At 41.0% G+C, this 22,363-nt stretch overlaps 1 protein-coding gene across 4 annotated transcripts in view; it reads left to right on the top strand.

Annotated features, from left to right (window-relative positions):
• Positions 1-10: 10 nt before the first annotated feature.
• Positions 11-22,363, top strand: part of LOC143282665 (palmitoyltransferase ZDHHC18-like) — a 31,026-nt gene continuing 8,673 nt past the window's right edge. For 2 of the 4 annotated variants that reach the window (XM_076588333.1, XM_076588331.1), the window contains exons 1-10: positions 11-466; positions 3,648-3,808; positions 5,307-5,462; positions 6,725-6,862; positions 8,831-8,879; positions 10,075-10,177; positions 11,421-11,530; positions 13,687-13,822; positions 17,316-17,481; positions 19,476-19,502. In XM_076588333.1, coding sequence (XP_076444448.1) covers positions 318-466; positions 3,648-3,808; positions 5,307-5,462; positions 6,725-6,862; positions 8,831-8,879; positions 10,075-10,177; positions 11,421-11,530; positions 13,687-13,822; positions 17,316-17,481; positions 19,476-19,502 — 1,195 coding nt within the window. In that variant the 5' untranslated portion in view covers positions 11-317. The remainder of the gene's footprint in view (positions 467-3,647; positions 3,809-5,306; positions 5,463-6,724; positions 6,863-8,830; positions 8,880-10,074; positions 10,178-11,420; positions 11,531-13,686; positions 13,823-17,315; positions 17,482-19,475; positions 19,503-22,363) is intronic. The other 2 variants (XM_076588334.1, XM_076588332.1) reach the window with 1 other exon arrangement.

The following is a 22,363-nucleotide window of genomic DNA, read 5'->3' as shown; positions in this document are numbered from 1 at the left end:
CACGCGCAATAGTGTCATTATAATCAACAAAGTCTTGGTGACAGGGCCTGATTCTGATTCTAATTGACATGTGCTTAATTTTACATGACACAGGTTTGACGGACAGTAAATTTCTCCATGTCCAGAAAATATCGAAGTTGTCATGAATCGTGTCGGAAGAAAGACTTTAAATGAAATCAGTTACCGAGACCGATGTCGCTGATGTTGGAGACAGCTCATCATTAAGCTGATAAGCCATCTCACGGTGTTTGCAGATCGCAGTTGCACATTTGTCGACCAACATTCCTGTTCAGCCTGACGAAGTGAGAAACGCCACAATGGCAAAAATAGTCCGACGTTGGGAAGTTCTTCCTGGAAACAACAAGTTTTTCTGCAACGGGAGGATTATGATGGCCAAGCACACTTACATTTTTTATTTGACTTGCTCTCTCATCGTCGTAACAAGTGGATTATTTTTTGGCTTCGAGTAAGTTGAATTGGTGTATGATTCATTATATTATACGTGATGGATTCGTGGTGCTCCTGTCCTGTCTTATCGTGTCTCTTAACATCCATAAGTGTATCATATATTCTACATTGATCATTGATGTGATTATAATTTATTTATTATTATTTTGGCAATTTTCGTTATACTTTCCATGAGCTATTATGAGGGGGAATGGAGTGGAGGTGTGTGTGTGTGTGTGGGGGGGGGAATCTAACTGAATCGTTTCTTCTACTTCTCCTTCGTTTACTAAGTGATCACTGCTACACTCCAAACTCCACAACCTCTTTGTCTGCTGCTGGGAGCAAGGCAAACTACCACAGGACCTCCGTGACGCAGTCATCATCACCCTGTATAAAAACAAGGGAGAAAAGTCGGACTGCTCCAACTACAGGGGGATAACTCTGCTCTCCATCGCAGGCAAGATCCTCGCCAGAGTCCTCCTAAATCGGCTGGTGCCTACTATCGCCGAAGAACATCTCCCAGAGAGTCAGTGTGGCTTTAGAGCCAACAGAGGCACCACTGACATGGTCTTCGTTCTCAGACAGCTACAAGAAAAATGTCGGGAACAGAACAAAGGACTGTATGCGACATTCGTCGATCTCACGAAAGCTTTCGACACCGTGAGCAGAAAAGGTCTGTGGGAGATCATGAAACGTCTAGGATGCCCCCCAAAATTCCTCAGCATGGTCATCCAACTACATGAGGAACAGCGTGGACAGGTCAGACACAGCAACGACCTTTCGGAGCCCTTCCCAATTGGAAATGGAGTGAAACAAGGTTGTGTCCTCGCGCCGACCCTCTTCACGATCTTCTTCAGCATGATGCTCCAACAGGCCACTGAAGATCTTGGCGACGACGACGGTATCTTCATCAGATACCGCACTGATGGCAGCCTATTCAACCTGAGGCGGCTACAGGCCCACACCAAGACACTGGAGCAACTCATCAGAGAGCTTCTGTTTGCCGACGATGCTGCCCTCGTCGCCCATACAGAAGCGGCCCTGCAGCGTATAACGTCCTGCTTCGCAGAGGCTGCGCAGCTCTTCGGCCTAGAAGTCAGTCTGAAAAAGACGGAAGTTCTCCACCAGCCTGCCCCACAGGAAGAATTCCACGCTCCTCACATCAACATCGGTGAGACAGAGCTGAAGTCGGTCCACCAGTTCAGCTACCTAGGCTGCACCATCTCGTCTGACGCCAAGATCGACAAGGAGATCGACAACAGACTTGCAAAGGCAAACAGCGCATTCGGCAGGCTGTACAAGAGAGTGTGGAACAACAAACACCTGAAGAAAGACACAAAGATCAGCGTGTACAGAGCTGTTGTACTGCCCACCTTGTTGTATGGCTCCGAAACCTGGGTCACCTACCGGCACCACACACGACTGCTTGATCGCTTCCACCAGCGCTGCCTTCGCACCATCCTCAGCATCCACTGGAGTGACTACATCACAAATGTCGAGGTCCTGGAGCAGGCAAAGACTATCAGCATCGAGGCAGTGCTGCTAAAGACCCAGCTACGTTGGGCAGGGCACGTGTCCAGGATGGAGGACCACCGCCTGCCCAAGATCGCGCTGTATGGCGAACTGTCCACTGGCCACCGTGACAGAGGAGCACCCAAGAAGAGATACAAAGACTCCTTGAAGAAAGCTCTCGGTGCCTGTCACATTGACCATCGCCAGTGGTCCGCAGTAGCCGCTGATCGAGAGACCTGGCGACGCACCATCCACCAAGCTGTCTCCTCCTTCGAAAACAACCGCAGGGCCAGCCTTGAGGACAAACGCAGAAGGAGGAAGAACCACGACGCTGCAGCCGCGAACCCAGACCAGACTTTCCCTTGCAACCGCTGCGGCCGACTCTGCTTTTCCCGCATTGGCCTTGTCAGCCATGAGCGTGCCTGCATCAGACGTGGACAACGCCCTTCCTAGATCTTCGTCAGCGAAGCCAGGCCATGACTGCTAACACTTTATTTTGGAGGCTATGGTTGCATCTGCCACTAAACAGAAGGTATTACAGGTCTGGGCTACTCACACATATGCTGCTTTTTGCACAACTGATGATTTTGTACAGCATGGTGATGTGTGAGCAGCGTGGGCCCAGTCCTGAAGAGAGGACTACCCAAGTTGTAACATGTCCCCAACACTTTATTATTTATAATAACAATAATTTGTAATGTGTATCTGTATCAGTGTATGCACTCTGCTTCTCTGGCTCAGGGACCCAGAGCACTAACTGTTAACTTTAAGTTATCACAGGAAATGTGTGTGTGTGTGTGTGTGTGTGTGTATTCAAGCATTTTACACATGACAAATCTGGTGGCACAGCACTGGACTTTATCAATGTTGTTGATGTGTCCGGAGTTATGAGGATCCCAGACTGTAGCTGCATATTCTTTGACAAGGCAGGCCAAAGTTGTGTAACTGAAACTTTCTCAGACTTTTGGAGGCAATCTTCAGATTTTGTCAGTGAAAAACAGGTGTCTTGATTGCTTTTGAGAATATGTTGCTGATGTGCTTCCCCCAACCTAGGCTTCTTCTGATGGTAATGCGCAGGTTTTTTTTTAATTTTCAAGACTCTCACTTCTGGCTGATAATGAAGAGATCAGGGTAATAAACTTAACTTGTGAAATATGATACCAAAAGATAAGATGGGCCAACCTCTAATATATAGATCTACTTAGGACATATAGTTAGTGTTTTACTACGTTAATACATAAAATGTTGAATACACATTTGATGTATTCATGATGCATATTTACTTGTTATGTAATGTCTTCTGTATTGATGTGAAAAATGTAAATACAAAAGATGAATTAAAAAAGTTTGGAAAAAAAAGAAAAAAAAGATGGGCTGTATTGGACAAAAGTCAATTTATGGACTACATGCTGGATAGTAGTAATAATGAAACCATGTGACTAATTGTTCCTGATAAAAGAGAATATGAAATTTAGTGAATAATTAACTGACATTAAATTCTAGATTAGGCACCTCTCTTGTATTTTGAAATGAAAAACCTGTACAGTTCAGTTACCAAGAAAGAAGAAACCTAAAAACTGAATTGAATTAGCTTTTGAATTAATATGACTTGATCAGTTAATGATTGCTTACTCGCTATTTTGTTTTTCTGATCACCTGTTCACATTGCTGTTCCTTTCATTTTTCAGCTGTGTATATCTGGCACAACATGTCACGCCTGCAATTCCTGCCATTGGTGCTGCACTCTTCATTTTTGTCATGGCCACATTGCTGAGAACCAGCTTCAGTGATCCAGGTGTCATCCCCAGAGCTTCACCAGATGAAGCAGCTGAACTAGAGAGACAGATGGGTCAGTGGTATGCTTGTGTTACAAAAACAGATCAGAACTATGTTTATCAAATGCACAGTTTGTTGAATTGTTTCAAGAGTGTTCTTGTTTGCTTTAGTATGAATTACTCCTTGGAGGGTATCAATGTTCAATATGAAAGAAAAAGTTTGAAGATTTGATGTTTGCTTAGCTTATGTCACAATTAATTCAACAGGAGAAAATGCAAATGGTATTGTTATTAATTTTTACTGTTATAAAACTAAAGAAAATGTTTGCATGTCCAGTTCAATTTTGAGTTTTCAAAAGTTATATGGTTGCAGTCATTAGTACACATTGTATTGGAACATACTGTGTGATATATGGGTCATTCTCCACAGCTGGGTGCCATGAGAGGGTGCCTCATTGAAAGCTGAATATCAATATAATTCTTAACTTTCTCTATATATATGTTAGTTTCCCAGTTGTATTTGATGGCCAAAAATATGCATGTCAGCAAAAAGATATTTTGATTGAAGTAAAGAAGAAAATATTTTTCTTTGCTCTTCTGAATTGATGATAAAAGTCATTCAGAAACATTTCCATCTGCTGCATGTACAGCACAACTAGCAAAGAATCAGGGAATTTCCTTATCTAGGATGCTCTTACTAGTAATCTTTCATTTATGAGACTGAATCGTGCCTTAAAATCATGACCTCTTATCATTTATGGGTTGACAATCATTGCCAACAGCAGCCTGTATACACAATATAGGTTTATCAATCTTAAGGGTTGCCTCCGTGTATCTTCCATAAAGCACTAAAAATCTGTTACCAGTGGCAACAAAAGTGTTTTGTTCAGGAGGAAGATGGCAGAATGTTTAAAACGCTTTTAGATCTACCAATGCAGTGTTGTTGAGGGTCTGGGTTTGAATCCAGGTCTCTCCCTTTCTCCCCAAGTCTGACTGGAAAATCAAACTCAGTGTCTGTTCATTTGGAGAAGATTAACACTTAGTACATGGAAAAAGAACCCATGGCAACAATAGTGGTGTGTCTGGCAAAATTCTGTAGAAGAGACCCACTCTGACAGTACACAAATATGCATGATCTCGAGCTGGTGTCAGGCATCTGCTCAGCAGATGTGGTGTAACAAATATGGATTTTTCTGAATGTAGTGAGGACATCTTGAGAAACTGAAACTGAAACTTTTATTGAGACAGAAGGGAAAACATGTCAAGAAAACAGTTTGAAACTGTTCTGCTGAGACAAATAAAAATGCATGCACTTTTTTGGGGGGGGTAAGGTTGACCCTATATTAGAAAGTACACAATGACAGTGTTGTTATTGCTTAATGATTTTGATAATACTTTATAATACTTTGTTGTGATCATTTATGTTGTAAGATGACTTACAATGTGTGTGCATGCAAACACTTGTTGTGTGTGCACATAATGTGTGTATCAGTATAGTGTGTATCAGTATGAAGATCTGAATGTTTGAAAACGAGTGTGTGTGAAATCTAAAAAAATTTTTTTCTTTGTTAGAAGTGACACCTTCCCCTGGAACAGTGTACCGGCCACCTCCTAGAACAAAGGAGGTCATCGTAAAAGGGCAGGTTGTCAAGCTGAAATATTGTTTCACCTGCAAACTCTTTCGACCTCCAAGGGCTTCACATTGCAGCACATGTGACAATTGTGTGGGTGAGTACTGAAATGACCATAGAAAATGAGTGTTGTTTCGTGTGTATGTTTGTGTGTGTGTGTGTGTGTGTGTGTGTGTGTGTGTGTGTGAATTTACACACACACACACACACACACACACACACACACCAGCTTGTGATGAAAGGTGGCCACTTGCACTTATTTATGACATGAAACAGAACTTCCCATGTGTTTTGTTTTGTGTTGCAAGTGAAATGTAGACATACTGGGTATACATTATTATTTTATTAAAAAAGAAAGAGATGTAACTGGAAGTTTTAATAAGCTGTTTGTGACTTGTCTTCAATGAAAAGATAGAACATTCAGGTACGAAAGTACTGACCACAAGGGAAAAGAGACTTGTATTGGAATGAACGGTCAGCGTGCTCTGTTGTGAACGTTTCGTATACCTAGTTTGGGAACAATACTCAATTCAATATTGACTTCACTGGGAGAATGTCCTCTATCATTTTTGGTACTCCTTATCCTCTCTGTTTGATGTTTAAAAAAGAAAAAGAAAACAACCATAGTTTTTAATTATACTGTTTAAAAAAAGAAAAAGAAAACGATAAAACAAATCTTTTCATCATGGAAAATTTGAGGAACTTCACTTATAATCATTATTTCAGTGTTAGAATCCAAGTTTCTGATTCTAATATCCATGACTCATTCCTGTAGTGAACTGTGTCTTTTCCTTCCTGTTCAGTTGTCAGTTTTCAAAGAGAAAGGCTTGTTTTCTGAGGCAAGGTGAACAAGTCCATAAGAATTAAGGCATTCTATTAACAGAGTCTGTGTGGTTGTGGATATGTTTCCTTTGTCACTGATTCATCACTGGCAACACTGGCTAAAAATCATCTCAGATGACCCTAATGTTTGCATATTTTACACACACGCTTAGGCACACAGGCACTCAGACACGTGCACATACGCATGCATGCGCACACTGACAAACACCCATACACCCCCCCCCCCCACACACACACACACACTCATACCCCTCCCCACACACCCAATCACCCCCCCCCCTCCAGCCCCCCCCCCTCCCCCCACAAAATCCATCCATCCATCCATCCATCCATCGTACAGTTTGCTAGTCTCTCCCTTATTTATTAACTGTCTGTTTCCTGTATTTAGGTTTCCATTACAGTAATTTCGTAAATTTATACATTTCAGGTTGTACATTACATGTGTATCTTCCTGTGCTACTTACACTGTGTTTAATCATTAAAAATATCTTTGAATGCTTATGTCTGTTTTTCCAGAGAGATTTGACCATCACTGCCCCTGGGTGGGAAACTGTGTGGGGAAGAGGAACTACAGATACTTTTACCTCTTTATCCTGTCCCTGTCAGTGCATTGTATATACATCTTCGCCTGTGTACTCACAAACCTTATACTGAGTGAGTATCATCTGTTTCAGTCTGGTATAGTTTGGCCTATTTAAAGGCTCTTTTTCGAGTAATTCCATGGTGAATTTTCTTTTTCATCAAACATTTTGCATCAGAAGTCTGATAAAAAAGCAACAACAGGAATCATACTCGTGCCTTAGAAATTAAGCAGTATGTTAAAGTTTAACCCTTTGAGCCCTGACCACCGCTTTACCGGTGGTAGAGAAAAATGACATAATGCCTAGCCACCAGTTGAGCGGTGCGTAAACACTTTTGTCGTGTTTTGCTATTGGTTGACTTATATTGAAGAGCCAGTCAGAAAAACCGTAATATTCTGACGTCAGCGAACGTAGTTCCAACATGGCCGTACCTTTTCACTGTGTTTTGTGCATGTGCTTTGGATAAAAAAGATCAATTTCAGTATAAGTCAACCAATAGCAAAACACGACACAAGTGTTTACGCACCGCTCAACTGGTGGCTAGGCATTATGTCATTTTTCTCTACCACCGGTAAAGCGGTGGTCAGGGCACTCTTTTTATATCTGCTGTGACACATTAAATACCAATTATTTGCAAATTTTGGCTCAGGAGCTCAGGCAGAAGGGTCAAAATTGCTCAGGAACTCAGGGCTCAAAGGGTTTATGTTCCATAACCTTTTACGATGTTTGGGGAAGTGGACACATATTCACTTTGTCTATGGTTTGGTGTATGAAGGCAGGGCTCAGTCCTGTCCGTCCACCACGTTAACCTTCCCCAACTACCAGAGTCAGGTACAGTACTCGTTGACTCTTTCCTGTCCTTCCACCACGTTAACCTTCCCCAACTACCAGAGTCAGGTACAGTCCTCATTGACACTTATCTACATGGGTGGAATGAGGAAAAGTTAGAGTGAAGCGCCTTTCTCAAAGACACAGCACCATGCTAAATTTGGGGCCTTGAACTCTGGTCACTGGAACAGAAGTCCAGCGCTTAACTGATTCTGCTGTGGCACCTCAACCCAACCTCTGCCTAGTAAGACGTCACCATATATCCTTTTTCCTGTTGTGATCCAGATGGGTTCTTTTTGTTGTTTTTTCTTTCCATTAATTTCTTGTGACCTCACTGACATGCAGCGCATGGAACACATTTTTTTTTTCTTTAAAAAAAAAAATCTTTCTGTATTCTTTTTCTTTCACCTTTTTTGCATAGCCTTCACATGACTTCTTTAAAACAAAAACAAAAAAAAAAGCAACAAAAAAAAAAAGAAGAGAAAAAAAAGAGCAAACAGAGCAGTAGTATACATTCTTGAACGATTCTTTCTAGTTCTGTTAGCTGTCTGAATCATGGACGCTCTGTGAGAAATGATTGGTTTTGTCTCTTGCTTTGGGAATGGTTCAAGGAAATTCCTGACTGCAGGTGAGGAGTGAGAGAATGATTGGTTTTGTCTCTTGCTTTGGGAATGGTTCAAGGAAATTGCTGACTGCAGGTGAGGAGTGAGAGAACTCTGAGAAATTACACACAGGTATTGCACTTACTGGGAGGGATAAGAACATGTATGCAGTGTACAAAACTGAAAGTACAGGAAGGTGTTGCACTTACCTCGAGGGGTGAGAAAATGTATGCAGGATGCAAAACAGAAATTGCAGAAAGGCATTTCTGGAAGTGGATGACCATCAACAGTGTTGTCCCAATTTTCCCAGCTGAGTTGATGGGCTCTGGGTGGGAGCTGGTCTTAGCCTGGAAAACCCCCACCTTTGGTGGGGATTGAACCTGCATCCTCACAGTTGTCAGTCCGTGATGGTGACCACTTTGCCATGGTGGTTGGTATAATTTTTTGTTTGTATCTGTTCTGTTATCACATGCAACACAAGAAAATTATTTATTGTTTTGTGATTGTATTGTGTGTATGTGAATAAAACATTGTTGATGATTGTATGTGTTCGGGAAGATTTTTTTTCTTTACATATGTATTATTGTGTGCCATATAATCCTATGTTTCAGGAGCACAAGAGGATAACTTTTTGACAGCTATGAAAGATTCGCCTGCTAGATATCCTTGCCTTTGTGGTGCACACAGAAAAACAAACATTATAAGAACAACAGGACCACAAACTAAATAACCTGGGGGTTTTTGTTTTGTTTTCTTGGGAAAGGGTGGGGGGTAAGTTTCGTGATTGGGTGGGAGGGTTGCTTGCTCTTGTTTTGTGTGTTGCTTCTAATGGGTTAAAAGGGAAAGTAAGTCAGCAGGTTTTACATTTGATTGGAAATGTGTGCATATTGTGTCACTTGTAAAAGCATTCAGAGTCCTATTTTGTTGATATTGTCTTAATTTGAGAAAGGCACTGATTATTTTTCCCTCCTTGATTTTTTGTTTGTATTGTTTTTTTGCTTATATACCCTGTGTTCTCTAAAGAATCTGATTATCTGCCCGAGAAAAGGCTCAGTGATGTAAGAATGATTGCTTTTTATGGCATCAGATGTTCGGCTTAAAATCAAAAGTTGTTTCGCATCTCTGACTCAGTCTTTTTCTGGATGGATACAATCAGATAGCCAGCAGCTGAGTATGTCCATTTTCTGCCATTTTCTGTTGAAGGGATTGCCCATACATTTTGTATAAGTCTTGTAAGTGAAAACGTATGAGCAAAAAGTAAAGATGTTTAGACCAAAGGGAGTTGTCTCTTTTTCAGTGACAGTCTTACTCAAAATTTATATTATATTACAAACATCATTTCGTTGATTTGAACTTGTCATTTTATGTAGAAATAGTCTCATTCTACAAGCAAATATGTGTGTGTGTGTGTGTGTGTGTGACGTGTTTTATATTAATAGACATAAATGCAGGATTCACCCAGCCTCTCAGCACCTCATCCCTGATAGAACAATCTTTTCCAGTTAGTGCATTGTTTGTTCCTTGTTGAATATCTGTCAGAGTTTTATGCGTTCAGCTATGTTGTCTTGACAGTCGTATAGGAAACTGCTAAATGTGATGATATTGATAATTGATTGGCGCTCTCACCTCACATGCACAGAGCTTGTGGCATTTACAGAAAGTTTCATACACAAACATACATGTATCAAGTAAACCACACACAAAACACACATGTCCACACACAAACAAGCAAACATGCCCACACACATGACCAGCAGAAGTTCAAGAAGCACATGTTTTTGACAGTCATGTGCCCGAACCTGGAGTATGGCTGCCTTTTCTTGTCACGTGTCTGGTTTCCTTGACTGTTGAGCACTGTCCTGGAGGCAGTTATTTGCTTCTTCTCAGTGTGGTCCATAGTGGGCCTGGCTGGATTCCACACCTACCTGGCCACTTCCGAAGTTACCACCAATGAAGATGTGAGTGTGTCCGCTCCAGGAGTGTAGCCTTTGGTGTGGTGTGGTGTGGAGAAGAGGGAAAGCTTGTGAATGTGACTGTGCATTTCTACGTCTACTGTCAGAGAGTTGAGCTGTGTGGCTGGAAGTGGAATTGAAAACTTTTGTGTGTTTTTGTGGAGCGATGGCCTTGTGACAGTGCGGCCGACTAGGAAGTAAGCGTCCACGGGTTTGAGTCCTGTTTGGACTGGGGTTTTTACTCCCTCCTCTACTCATCCTTGAATGGTGCTCTGAGTGCTAGTCTTTTGGAAGAGATATTAAAATGAGGTCCCTTTTGCAGCATGCACTTAGCACAGGTATAAGAATACTCGGCAACAAAAGGTTTGTCCAGGACAAAGCTCTGTATAAAAATCCATGTTGATAGTTAAAATGACTCAGCTGATAGAAAAAAAAGATAGAAAAAAGAAGGATGGTGCTGCGACATGCTTTCCTTCAGGAGAGATGCCTGAGTTTCAAACAGAAGCCTGTTGTAACCAAAATATGATACAATACAGAACAAAACAATACAGTACAATATAATGTATCATCCAACACATATCTTTTTTTCTTTGTTTAGTTTAAAATCTTTTTACTTGTTTAAAATCTTTTTACTTGATGATGATAGACCAAAACAGTTATATAAAAAAGTGGGGTTGATGTGAGTGCATTGTGAGGGGGTGGGGTGATGGAAGATGTGGTGGGATGGCAGAAACAGAGTAGGTGAAAGAAAAAGTGACAGAAGCGAGAAGGAAGAGCCATGACTGATTAGATCACTATGAGTTAATTACATCATCCCTATAACAGCATAACGCATGCTAATTACGACAGAAACATGATCAGTTAAAGGCAGATACTAACTGAACAACTTGATCAATCAAAGGTAGTTACAAACTGGACTTTGACGGAAATATTCAGAAATTTGAAGAATAAGTAATTGTTCAAAACTTGACAAGTATGTGATAAACAATTACTTACTTTCCACAAAAGCATTGTATGTTTTTGCAAAATGTTCTTCATGGGGCATTCAAACAAAATCAGTGAATTAAACTTAGGATTGGTGGGAGACAGATAAAGTATTCAAGAAAGCCTTTGGGTTGCTCACTTCAACTGCCTTTGTACTGTGACAGTAAGAATGGTAAATGGCAGTCTGAATCTTTTCACTTAATTTTAAATTATCACAAGACACTTTTGAAAAAATCTCTGTTGTGGCTGGTATGTTGTGTTACAGATTAAAGGCTCCTTCACCTCCAAGAGAGGGAATGAGGGATTTAATCCCTACAGCAAAGGGTCCATTTTCAAGAACTGCCTCCATGTGTTGTGTGGGCCTACACCTCCAAGGTAACTGAATAAAACACTCTGACAAACTGTAGCTGAATGAACAGTCTTGCAACCAACACACGGTCAAACTGTAACTGAATGAATGCTGTCTTGCAACTAACACACGGTCAAACTGTAACTGAATGAATGCTGTCTTGCAACCAACACATGGTCAAACTGTAACTGAATGAATGCTGTCTTGCCAACTAACACACGGTCAAACTGTAACTGAATGAATGCGGTCTTCCCAACCAACACATGGTCAAACTGTAACTGAATGAATGTTGTCTTGCAACCAACACACGGTCAAACTGTAACTGAGTGAACGCAGACTTGTGGCCAACACTCTGACAAACTGTAACTGAGTGAACACAGACTTGAGGCCAACACTCTGACAAACTGTAACTGAGTGAACACAGACTTGTGGCCAACACTCTGACAAACTGTAACTGAGTGAACACAGACTTGTGGCCAACACTCTGACAAACTGTAACTGAGTGAACACAGACTGACAGACTGTAACTGAGTGAACACAGACTTACAACCAACTAATTGTCAAACTAACTGAATGAACACAGACTTGTAACCGACACATAGAAAAATTGTAACTGAGTGAACACAGACTTGTGACCAACAAACTGTCAGACTGTTACTGAATAAACACAGACTTGTAACCAGAATTAACACAGACTTATAGCCAACTCACAGTAAAACTAACTGAATAATTGAATAAACACAGACTTTTAACCAGCACACTGACAAACTGTGACTGAATGAACACAGACTTGTGACCATCAAACTGTCACAAACTGTGACTGAATGAACACAGACTTGTGACCATCAAACTGTCACAAACTGTTACTGAATGAACACAGACTTGTGACCATCAAACTGTCACAAACTGTGACTGAATGAACACAGACTTGTGACCATCAAACTGTCACAAACTGTGACTGAATGAACACAGACTTGTAACCATCAAACTGTCACAAACTGTGACTGAATGAACACAGACTTGTGACCATCAAACTGTGACTGAATGAAGACAGACTTGTGACCATCAAACTGTCACAAACTGTGACTGAATGAACACAGACTTGTGACCATCAAACTGTCACAAACTGTGACTGAATGAACACAGACTTGTGACCATCAAACTGTCACAAACTGTGACTGAATGAACACAGACTTGTGACCATCAAACTGTCACAAACTGTGACTGAATGAACACAGACTTGTGACCATCAAACTGTCACAAACTGTTACTGAATGAAGACAGATTTGTGATCAGCAAACTGTCAGACTGTAACTGAATGTACACAGACTTGTAACCAACACACTGTCAAACTGTGACTGAATGTACACAGTCTTGTATACAGCAAACTTTCAAACTGTAACTGAATGATCACAGACTTGTAACCATCAAACTGTAACTGAATGAACACAGACTTGTAACAAGCACACTGTGAAACTGTGACTGAATGTACACAGACTTGTAACCAACACACTGTCAAACTGTGACTGAATGAAAATGAATGTAGCCAATAAGCAGTAAAACTGTAATTGAGTGAACAAAAAAGTGGGGGAGGGGGGGGGGAATGCACAAAAACAGATCTATAGTTTAAAATTTTATTTGAACAGCTGTAACTGAAAGAACACAGACTTGAAACCAACTCATTATCAAGCCATAACTCACTTTTGATTGTGTATTTATGCATTTTAGCATGTATTTATGTATTATGTAAGCTTACACTGTTAAGCATATTCATGAATGAATTTATGTTTTATTTGGGGTTGTTTGTTTTTTTCTTGGGTGGTGGTGTGAGGGGATATGAATAAAGTTCAGTATGAAGAAGATATTTGTGTGTTGGAATAGGGTATCAGTGATATACCGTTTGTCAGAATAACTCTACTGTTGTTTTTTTGCTTTGTTTTTTCAGAAGTAGCTCAAAAGGTGTTTGCTGTTTGTTTCAGTTGGCCATGTTTTTGTGGTGCTATATTTTTTTAAGTTTGCTGAACCGCCATGGTTTTGTGGTGCCATGTTGTTTCAGTTTGCTGAACCGCCATGGTTTTATTGTGCCGTGTTGTTTCAGTTTGCTGAACCGCCGTGGTTTTGTGGTGCCGTGTTGTTTCAGTTTGCTGAACCGCCGTGGTTTTGTGGTGCCGTGTTGTTTCAGTTTGCTGAACCGCCGTGGTTATGTGGTGCCAGAGATGCCTCAGGTCCACGTGAAGGGGCCGCTGCCTCACACACAGCCAGAGAGTAACCCTGTGCGACTGGAGTACCAGGGATCCACCGCCATCCCCCCTCATAAAGTAAACACACAAACACTGATTTTACATCCACTTTGAACGAAAGTCGGGACAGACGTTTATTCAAACTGTTTTCCAGGCAGGTGGGGTTGGGTTGAGTCATAGGTTTTGGTGAACATGAAGTTGTTGGATTTGCGACCTGTATGGATAAGTTTATTTGAATACATCCATCTGTTCAAGTCAAAGTTACCTGAATGCAAGAAGAATTGGTAGAATCTGGTGGCCTTGCCATCTGTAAAATTGATGATTACCAGGCAAGGTGTTCTGTCATGTGCTGGACGCACTGCCAACTGCCAGGTGGGGTTTGACTGGTCCACAGACAGACACATAGAGATACACATGTATGCATGCACGCACACACGTCAAAAGAGGGCGTTAGCCAGCGGGACAAAGGGGAGGTTACCTACTTCTGGGAGGTTATCGGCCGTAGTTTCATTTTCTCTGCATAGGTGGATAGTAGGTAGTTTGCACAGGCAGGAATGTCAGACCCCTGCCGGAGTCTGCACTAGTTGGGTCACGGTAAGTATGTTATTTAAACGTAATTTTAGATAGAAAATTTCCTTTTTAGATTTGAATTGAAATTGTGTCGAAGAGATTTCCAAAACCAAGTACCATCGCATGCAAAAAAGTGAAGAGCAAAAAAAAACACCCCCAAAAATGCACAGTGGCAGTCTGGAGGAGAAAGAACTATAGTTTAAAACATTGTTTGAACAAGTACATTTTTAAAGTAGGTTTTATAGTTTGTCAAAGAGGTTTCCAGATCCTAGGATTGTAGTTTGCAATTTTTTGTAAATGATTAGACCCTTTAACTCACACAGTTAACTCACTTGGGACAGAAAGTTTTCACCCTTGCTTTTCCCTACAGATGGCCCATTTGTTAAGGTTAGAAAAAAATCACAAAAAATACAGAATATAAGGTAACTCAATGAAACTTGCTGTACTTGACTCACTGACCCGTCTCTTGTCGTCATGTGTACGCCCACCTCCCTCCCTCTTCACTGCCTTCCAAATCTGAGTCACTGTCAGTACCTTCTTGCAGGTAGCTTTCTTCACAGCAGATAGTTCAACGTCTTCATCATCCTCGTTCATGTCGGAACCTTCAGTTTGAAGCATTTCAGTCATTTCGTAAAAGCTGCTGTTGTGATCTATTTTGCTCCAAAAATTACCACTTGTATTGCCTGCGACACCATTTTCGATACATATGCAGATTAGCTTGTCATGTGGGGTGTCAAAGTCATTTGGTCGCCGGTGAGTGTGTTGTTACAGAATATCACAGTGAAACTTTCCATTTGACCCTTGACATGTTCGTAATGCCCGGTGTAGCTGCGATTGTTATGCTACCTCACGAGGAAAATGTGGATAAAATTTTTGAATGTCGAAACCGCTATAGCGTTCCGTATTCCGGAACTGCGCCTTACGTCAGGAACGCTATAGCATTCCATCGTCCCAAGTGAGTTAAAGTGGAAAAGGTTGGACGATCAACAACAGAAAGTAAACCAACTTCCCTAACCCCAAAGGAAACTGGTCCAAGTGGCAGGAACCAAAGTGTTCTGTGCTGTTTGGTTCCACTTCCCCCAGCATCTGTTCTGTTTTTCAGCTACGGATCCTGTTTTTGAAAATCTCCACCATACAATGTCTGATGCTCTTCCACTATTAGATCATTAAGATCTTATCTTAAAACATATTTGGTCAAACAGTGTTTTGAATTACAATTCCTTCTTCAACAGACTGTCTCTGTGCGCGCGCGCGCGCGCGCGTGTGTGTGTGTGTGTTGATATGCTCTTGTGTCGGGTGGGGGTGAGGTGGTAGAGGTGTGGGGGTTGTGAGTGATGTTACACGGTTGTGGGGGTTGTGAGTGATGTTACATGGTTGTGGGGGTTGTGAGTGGTGTTACACGGTTGTGGGGGTTGTGAGTGATGTTACACTGTTGTGGGGGTTGTGAGTGATGTTACACGGTTGTGGGGGTTGTGAGTGATATTACACTGTTGTGGGGGTTGTGAGTGATGTTACACTGTTGTGGGGATTGTGAGTGATGTTACACGGTTGTGGGGGTTGTGAGTGATGTTACACTGTTGTGGGGGTTGTGAGTGATGTTAAACTGTCATGGGGGTTGTGAGTGATGTTACACTGTTGTGGGGGTTGTGAGTGATGTTAAACTGTCGTGGGGGTTGTGAGTGATGTTACACTGTTGTGGGGGTTGTGAGTGATGTTAAACTGTCGTGGGGGTTGTGAGTGATGTTACACTGTTGTGGGGGTTGTGAGTGATGTTACATGGTTGTGGGGGTTGTGAGTGATGTTACACTGTTGTGGGGGTTGTGAGTGATGTTACATGGTTGTGGGGGTTGTGAGTGATGTTACACTGTTGTGGGGGTTGTGAGTGATGTTACACTGTTGTGGGGGTTGCGAGTGATGTTACACTGTTGTGGGGGTCGGTTGTGGGGGTTATGAGTGATGTTAAACTGTCATGGGGATTGTGAGTGATGTTACATGGTTGTGGGGGTTGTGAGTGATGTTACATGGTTGTGGGGGTTGTGAGTGATGTTACACTGTTGTGGGGGTTGCGAGTGATGTTACACTGTTGTGAGGGTCGGTTGTGGGGGTTATGAGTGATGTTAAACTGTCATGGGGATTGTGTGTGAGTGATGTTACATGGTTGTGGGGGTTGTGAGTGATGTTACATGGTTGTGGGGGTTGTGAGTGATGTTACACTGTTGTGGGGGTTGTGAGTGATGTTACACTGTTGTGGGGGTTGCGAGTGATGTTACACTGTTGTGGGGGTCGGTTGTGGGGGTTATGAGTGATGTTAAACTGTCATGGGGATTGTGAGTGATGTTACATGGTTGTGGGGGTTGTGAGTGATGTTACATGGTTGTGGGGGTTGTGAGTGATGTTACACTGTTGTGGGGGTTGTGAGTGATGTTACACTGTTGTGGGGGTTGCGAGTGATGTTACACTGTTGTGGGGGTCGGTTGTGGGGGTTATGAGTGATGTTAAACTGTCATGGGGATTGTGAGTGATGTTACATGGTTGTGGGGGTTGTGAGTCACGTTACATGGTTGTGGGGGTTGTGAGTGATGTTACACTGTTTTTTAGAATAGTATTCTTTGCCAGTTTGTATCTTAGTACTTTTTATTATATTCCTGTGTCTTCTTCTTATTTTATTTTATTTTATTTTATTTTTTTATTTATTAAAAAAAAAAAAAAAAAAAAAAAAATTTATTTTTTTATTATCTTTTATTATTATTATTATCTTATTTATTTATGTATTTTCATTTATTTTATTTTATTTTTATTTATTTATTTATTTTTTTTAATTATTTTTTTTTTTCTCAGGGCCTCAGGGTTATGCTGCTGGTCAGGCATCTGCTTGGCAGATGTGGTGTAGCATATATGGATTTGTCCGAACGCAGTGACGCCTCCTTGAGATACTGATACTGATACTTCTTCACACCACGTTTTGGAAAAGCGCTGTATAAATGCACATTTTTTTCCCCAGGCAGGGAATGGGAACGTGGTGGCAGCGCGAGACCTATTGCCACTGCAGTCTGCAGACCAGGCAGGGTACGAGGGGTCAGAGGGCGGGGAGAGAATGACAAAGAGCGACATGATCAGTTACCAGGGGCCCAACGGTTCCGTTAGCAACAAACTTCCCCCTGGCAATGGTAAGGAGCAGGGCGAACACACATCGTAGAGAGTTTACAGTATGCTTGGGAGTGCATGCTGTGTGCTGTTGAAATAGAATGGACAGTGGAGAGTCACACACAGACAGACACACACTCTAGACGTGTACGCAAGCGTACATGTGGAAGGCGTTCACACACGTGTGCATGCTTAGACACACACAAACATGTAATAGTAATTTTTTTTCATGCACTCAAACAATCGTGTGCATGCGAGCACACACATACACACATGTACACAAGCACACACAGATGCAAGCGTGTGTTCGTTCACACACAGACGCAGACACACACACACAGAGTCACAGATGGTGCACAATAAGTCTCAAAGAGTTGATTATAAACTTTTAGAAATCTTTTTTATTTCCTTTTTTAAAATTTTCATCTATCCCTACATTACACATTTTGAAACAGTGTGCTTGAATAACCTGAATAACTTGAATAACCATTTTTAGAATCTGTGTCTGCCTGTCTTTCTGACTTCTGTTGTCATTCCAGTAACTTGGATATTTCAAGACTTTAGAATACATATGGAAAATTATCTGGAATACGCAATGAAAGATTTCTCTTCCTGTAAGAGATAGTTTTCTGGGTATTACTATTAGAATAGAAAACTTTAATACTGGCTTTGTGTTTATTGTTAGGAGTTTGTGGTTTCTACTGTACTTTTGATGAGGCCATGCTGGCAGTTTGTGAAGTTGTACTGAGGTTTGTTTGGGCCATATTCTGCTGAACTGAAGCCATTCGGCTTTACTTTGGGTAAGCAAGCTGAGATAGCACAAGACAGGGAGTAGTGGTGGCCTTCTGCGCTATAGGTCAAGAAGGGAATTAAATATGTAAGCAAACAGCATGTCATGGTTGAATTTCCTAACTGATAAGTGTTATTATGTGTGTATGATAATAATGATAATAATTATGATAGTTTATTTCTATCACGCCTTGGATTACAATTGATAAGTGTTATTATGTGTGTATGATAATAATGATAATAATTATGATAGTTTATTTCTATCACGCCTTGGATTACAATTGATAAGTGTTATTATGTGTGTATGATAATAATGATAATAATTATGATAGTTTATTTCTATCACGCCTTTGATTAAAATATTGTAATGCTCAAGGCACATCACGTGAGTGAAATATAACAAGACAAAAACATTTTCCACAAAAATTATAATCACAGGTAAAAAGTTCTTTGACAGCAATCCCATGAGAACAACGTAGTCACTTCAACCACATCCTGAATTATACATCCATTATCATCCACGCATTTATAATACCAAGCAACCATGCACGCAAGCCTGATGAATATATGCACACGCACACACGCACGCAGGCATATATCGCTGCTGGTCAGGCATCTGCTTGGCAGATGTGGTGTAGCATATATGGATTTGTCCGAACGCAGTGACGCCTCCTTGAGCTACTGAAACTGAAACTGAAGCATACACACGCAGACACACACGCAAGCGGACTTGCACTCACACACACACACACACATACACACATTCACTCATACTGACGCGTTTGTGCATGCACACATTCATACACACATGTATATAAGTATATATGAATATATATACATACACATATATATACTCATATATATATATATGCACACATACATACATACATGCAAACTTATGCATATACATACACACAAACATATACATACACATGTACACACATATACATTTATACTGTAATTATGTGTGCAGAAAAAAGGGAATTAAAAGGTTTTTTTAAAAGAAAAATAAGAAATGAAAAACCAGAAACACAAATGCATGTTCATCATCTTAGATATAAGATGTCAAACACCAGAAAAAAATTACAATAAAATGTTGTTATGCTGGAACAGATTTTAGTTTTATTTTTCTCGCTGTTTACTTTTTGTTGTTTGCAAGCAGGTTATAAAAAGGTTTCTGCTACAGATGTACACAATAACTCTGTTTTCTCATATTGCTGCATCATAGGAGCATCTTCGTTCCCGATGTGTAGAGGTAATGCCTGCGAATGGATGTTGTCAGCTTTCAGTCATTTTATTTTCTTTGATAAGTCAAGCCCTGCCCCAGCCTCTGGTTTCAACCACTTTGCTTTAAAAAAAAAAGAAGTTATTTTTCTGTGTGATCAGCAAACCATTAATTTTTGCCTTGTGGGGTTTTGATAGTCAGCATTTATGTTTCATGTTTGGAATTTCCCAGTAGTTTCCGTGTTTTTTGTTATCATATGTTCGCTCATCTGTGTGTGTGATGATTAAAGGTGTGTAGAATCTTTTGTTTGTTTGTGTTCTTATCTGAAATATTACCATTGTTGAACTCACTGCCAGTTAACTCCCGCGACTTTCCCCACGGGTGGCCCATTTGTATGGGTAAGAAATGAAATCACCAAAAATCAATGTTAGAATTTATGAACTGAAAACATCCAGACTGATCACAGTGAGTTAGTTGGGGACAAAATATAAAACTTCCTCCCATTTTATGCTAACATCTAGTGAGATGATGAAAACATCCATATTTTTTAAATTCAAAATTTGCACACAGTGATGACTTGTAAACGAATCCAGTAAAGCACACAGAGTTTGAAACGGATTGAATTCAGAATGTTATATAAACCTAATAGAGCCCCTTCATCTGCTGTCTGCCTTGTGGCTGAGAAGAAACTGGATCAGACGCCATTGTTGACACACACTGTTCACATGAATCAGTCAAAGACGCCATTGTTGACACACACTGTTCACATGAACCAGTCAAAGACGCCATTGTTGACACACACTGTTCACATGAACCAGTCAAAGACGCCATTGTTGACACACACTGTTCACATGAACCAGTCAAAGACGCCATTGTTGACACACACTGTTCACATGAATCAGTCACCCAGAAAATAACTCTCCTGCTCCTGACCACAGCAACACACTCAGCATTTATTGGTTGCAGTGGAAAGTGGAAAGGTCAGTTAAGATTTTCTTTGCCTACAACGTCATTATGCAAAGTAGGTGCCACACCAGAAATTCAAAACTTTCTAAAGGCTCCTTTGTCTGAAACAGTTGTAAACAATAGGGCCTCGGTTGGGGCTCATCGCCTGGAGTGAGTTAAAATTGAATGAATAAGCCCTCCATCCACTTGGAATTGTTGAGGGCGATTTCAGAGAAACAACTCAAGGATTAGAATTTATCCCAATTTATACCTAAAGCCATACAAAACCAAGGTCACTAATCAGTTCAAACACTAACAGACAAAAGGGAGACAAAATATTATACTCCTTTTATTGGCATTAACAACTTGTATTTGATGATTCTTGGTCTGAATGCAGTGTGACTTTCTTCTCTCTGCTAGTATATGTACCAGCTTACTGTAAATACCATAATTAACAACCTCCCTCTCCCCAATTGTATATGGTTACACTTTTTGTTGTTGTTTGATTTATTATAATGTCAGTATTTATTTTTCAGTGGTTTGGGATGTTGCTCAGATTCAAATAAAATAGGATGTGATTTTATGCTTGGTTTTTGCTTTTAAAATGGCATTTAAATGATTGACATTTGAATTGCAGATAAAAAACAAACACAGACGCGTGGATATGTGTGTGCACTCATGTGCACATACTAAGACACAGTGACATGCACAGAGTAGTAATAAAGTCGAACATAGATAGGTCTTGACATCCTCACATGCCTCTTGATTGCTTTCAATCCCCTACTGATGTGCCAGAGTTGGTCGGTTGTTTGTTTTGAGGGAGGGTTTTTTTTTGTATTGACACATTATCAAAAATATGTAGCCAACTGGGACTTTAATTTTCAAAATGACATGCCAGTACCTCAGCCACCAATTATTAAAGACAGTTGTCAGCATGAACTTCAACAGCAGACAACTTATCTTTCACATGAGACGATAAACTGAGGTAACATTTGCAGCATGCTCTGAGCACACATAATAGAACCCATGGCAGACAAAAGTGTTGTCCCTGGCAAAATTCTGTTGAAAAACATGCTTTGAGAGAAATCCAAAATGAAAACAAGTCAGGCAGACCATCAGATCCTATGAAATACTCCTAACCACAGTGAAGAGATGCAAACTGAAGTGGGATGGAACGTTACACAATCAGTAAGGTTTGCAAAGACAGCCCTGAAAGGCACAGTGTAAGGAAGGAGAAGGAAAGGCAGACAGAAAAAGAGGATAACATCCCAGAACGGACAGGCCTAAGACTGAAGGACGCCCTTTGAGAGACGAGGAACAGGAAGAGATGGAGAGAGCTGGTTGTCAGGTCATCAGTGGTGCCTCACAGTTAGGGACCATAGGATAGAAGGGAAAACACTTGTGTACAGTTGTTGACTAGTGAGTGTCATGTGGTTTGAAGTCCATGCTCTCAGGGCTTTTTCCTCACTGTGTTGATAGGCTGGCTGTAGGAATGGGGAAGCCATTAATCCCCCTTTTATATATGTGTGCGTGTGTGTGTGTGTATATCAGGGTTCGAATTTAACTCCTTTATTTGAGTGCCAGTCGGGCACTCTGGACAAAACATTTGAGTGCCCAATTGTGGTTTTGGGTGCCAGCATAATAAAATGAAATAAAATGTGCCAAGGAAAGTCTCTCTGCCAGGCTTCATTGTACATGTGCTGGTGCTCTGATTCCTACTCCTGCTGTTTATTATTTTTGTCATCCTGAGCTTTCGTCTCTGTTTCGGGAGCCTTTCTTTTAACATTGAAGATGGGAAACATTGTTCGTCACGAATGCACAGTGAACGTCAACATCCGATCACGCATGCACGATTTTTTGAGTGCCAACTAGGCACTCTTGACAGAAAATTTGCGTGCCCGAGCCAACTTTTCATAGCATTTGCACCCGGGCACCTGCTAAATTCG

The sequence above is a fragment of the Babylonia areolata genome, chromosome 6, assembly GCF_041734735.1.
Source record: "Babylonia areolata isolate BAREFJ2019XMU chromosome 6, ASM4173473v1, whole genome shotgun sequence".
NCBI classification, from domain to species: domain Eukaryota; kingdom Metazoa; phylum Mollusca; class Gastropoda; order Neogastropoda; family Buccinidae; genus Babylonia; species Babylonia areolata.
This window is presented reverse-complemented; position numbering and strand designations above follow the sequence as displayed.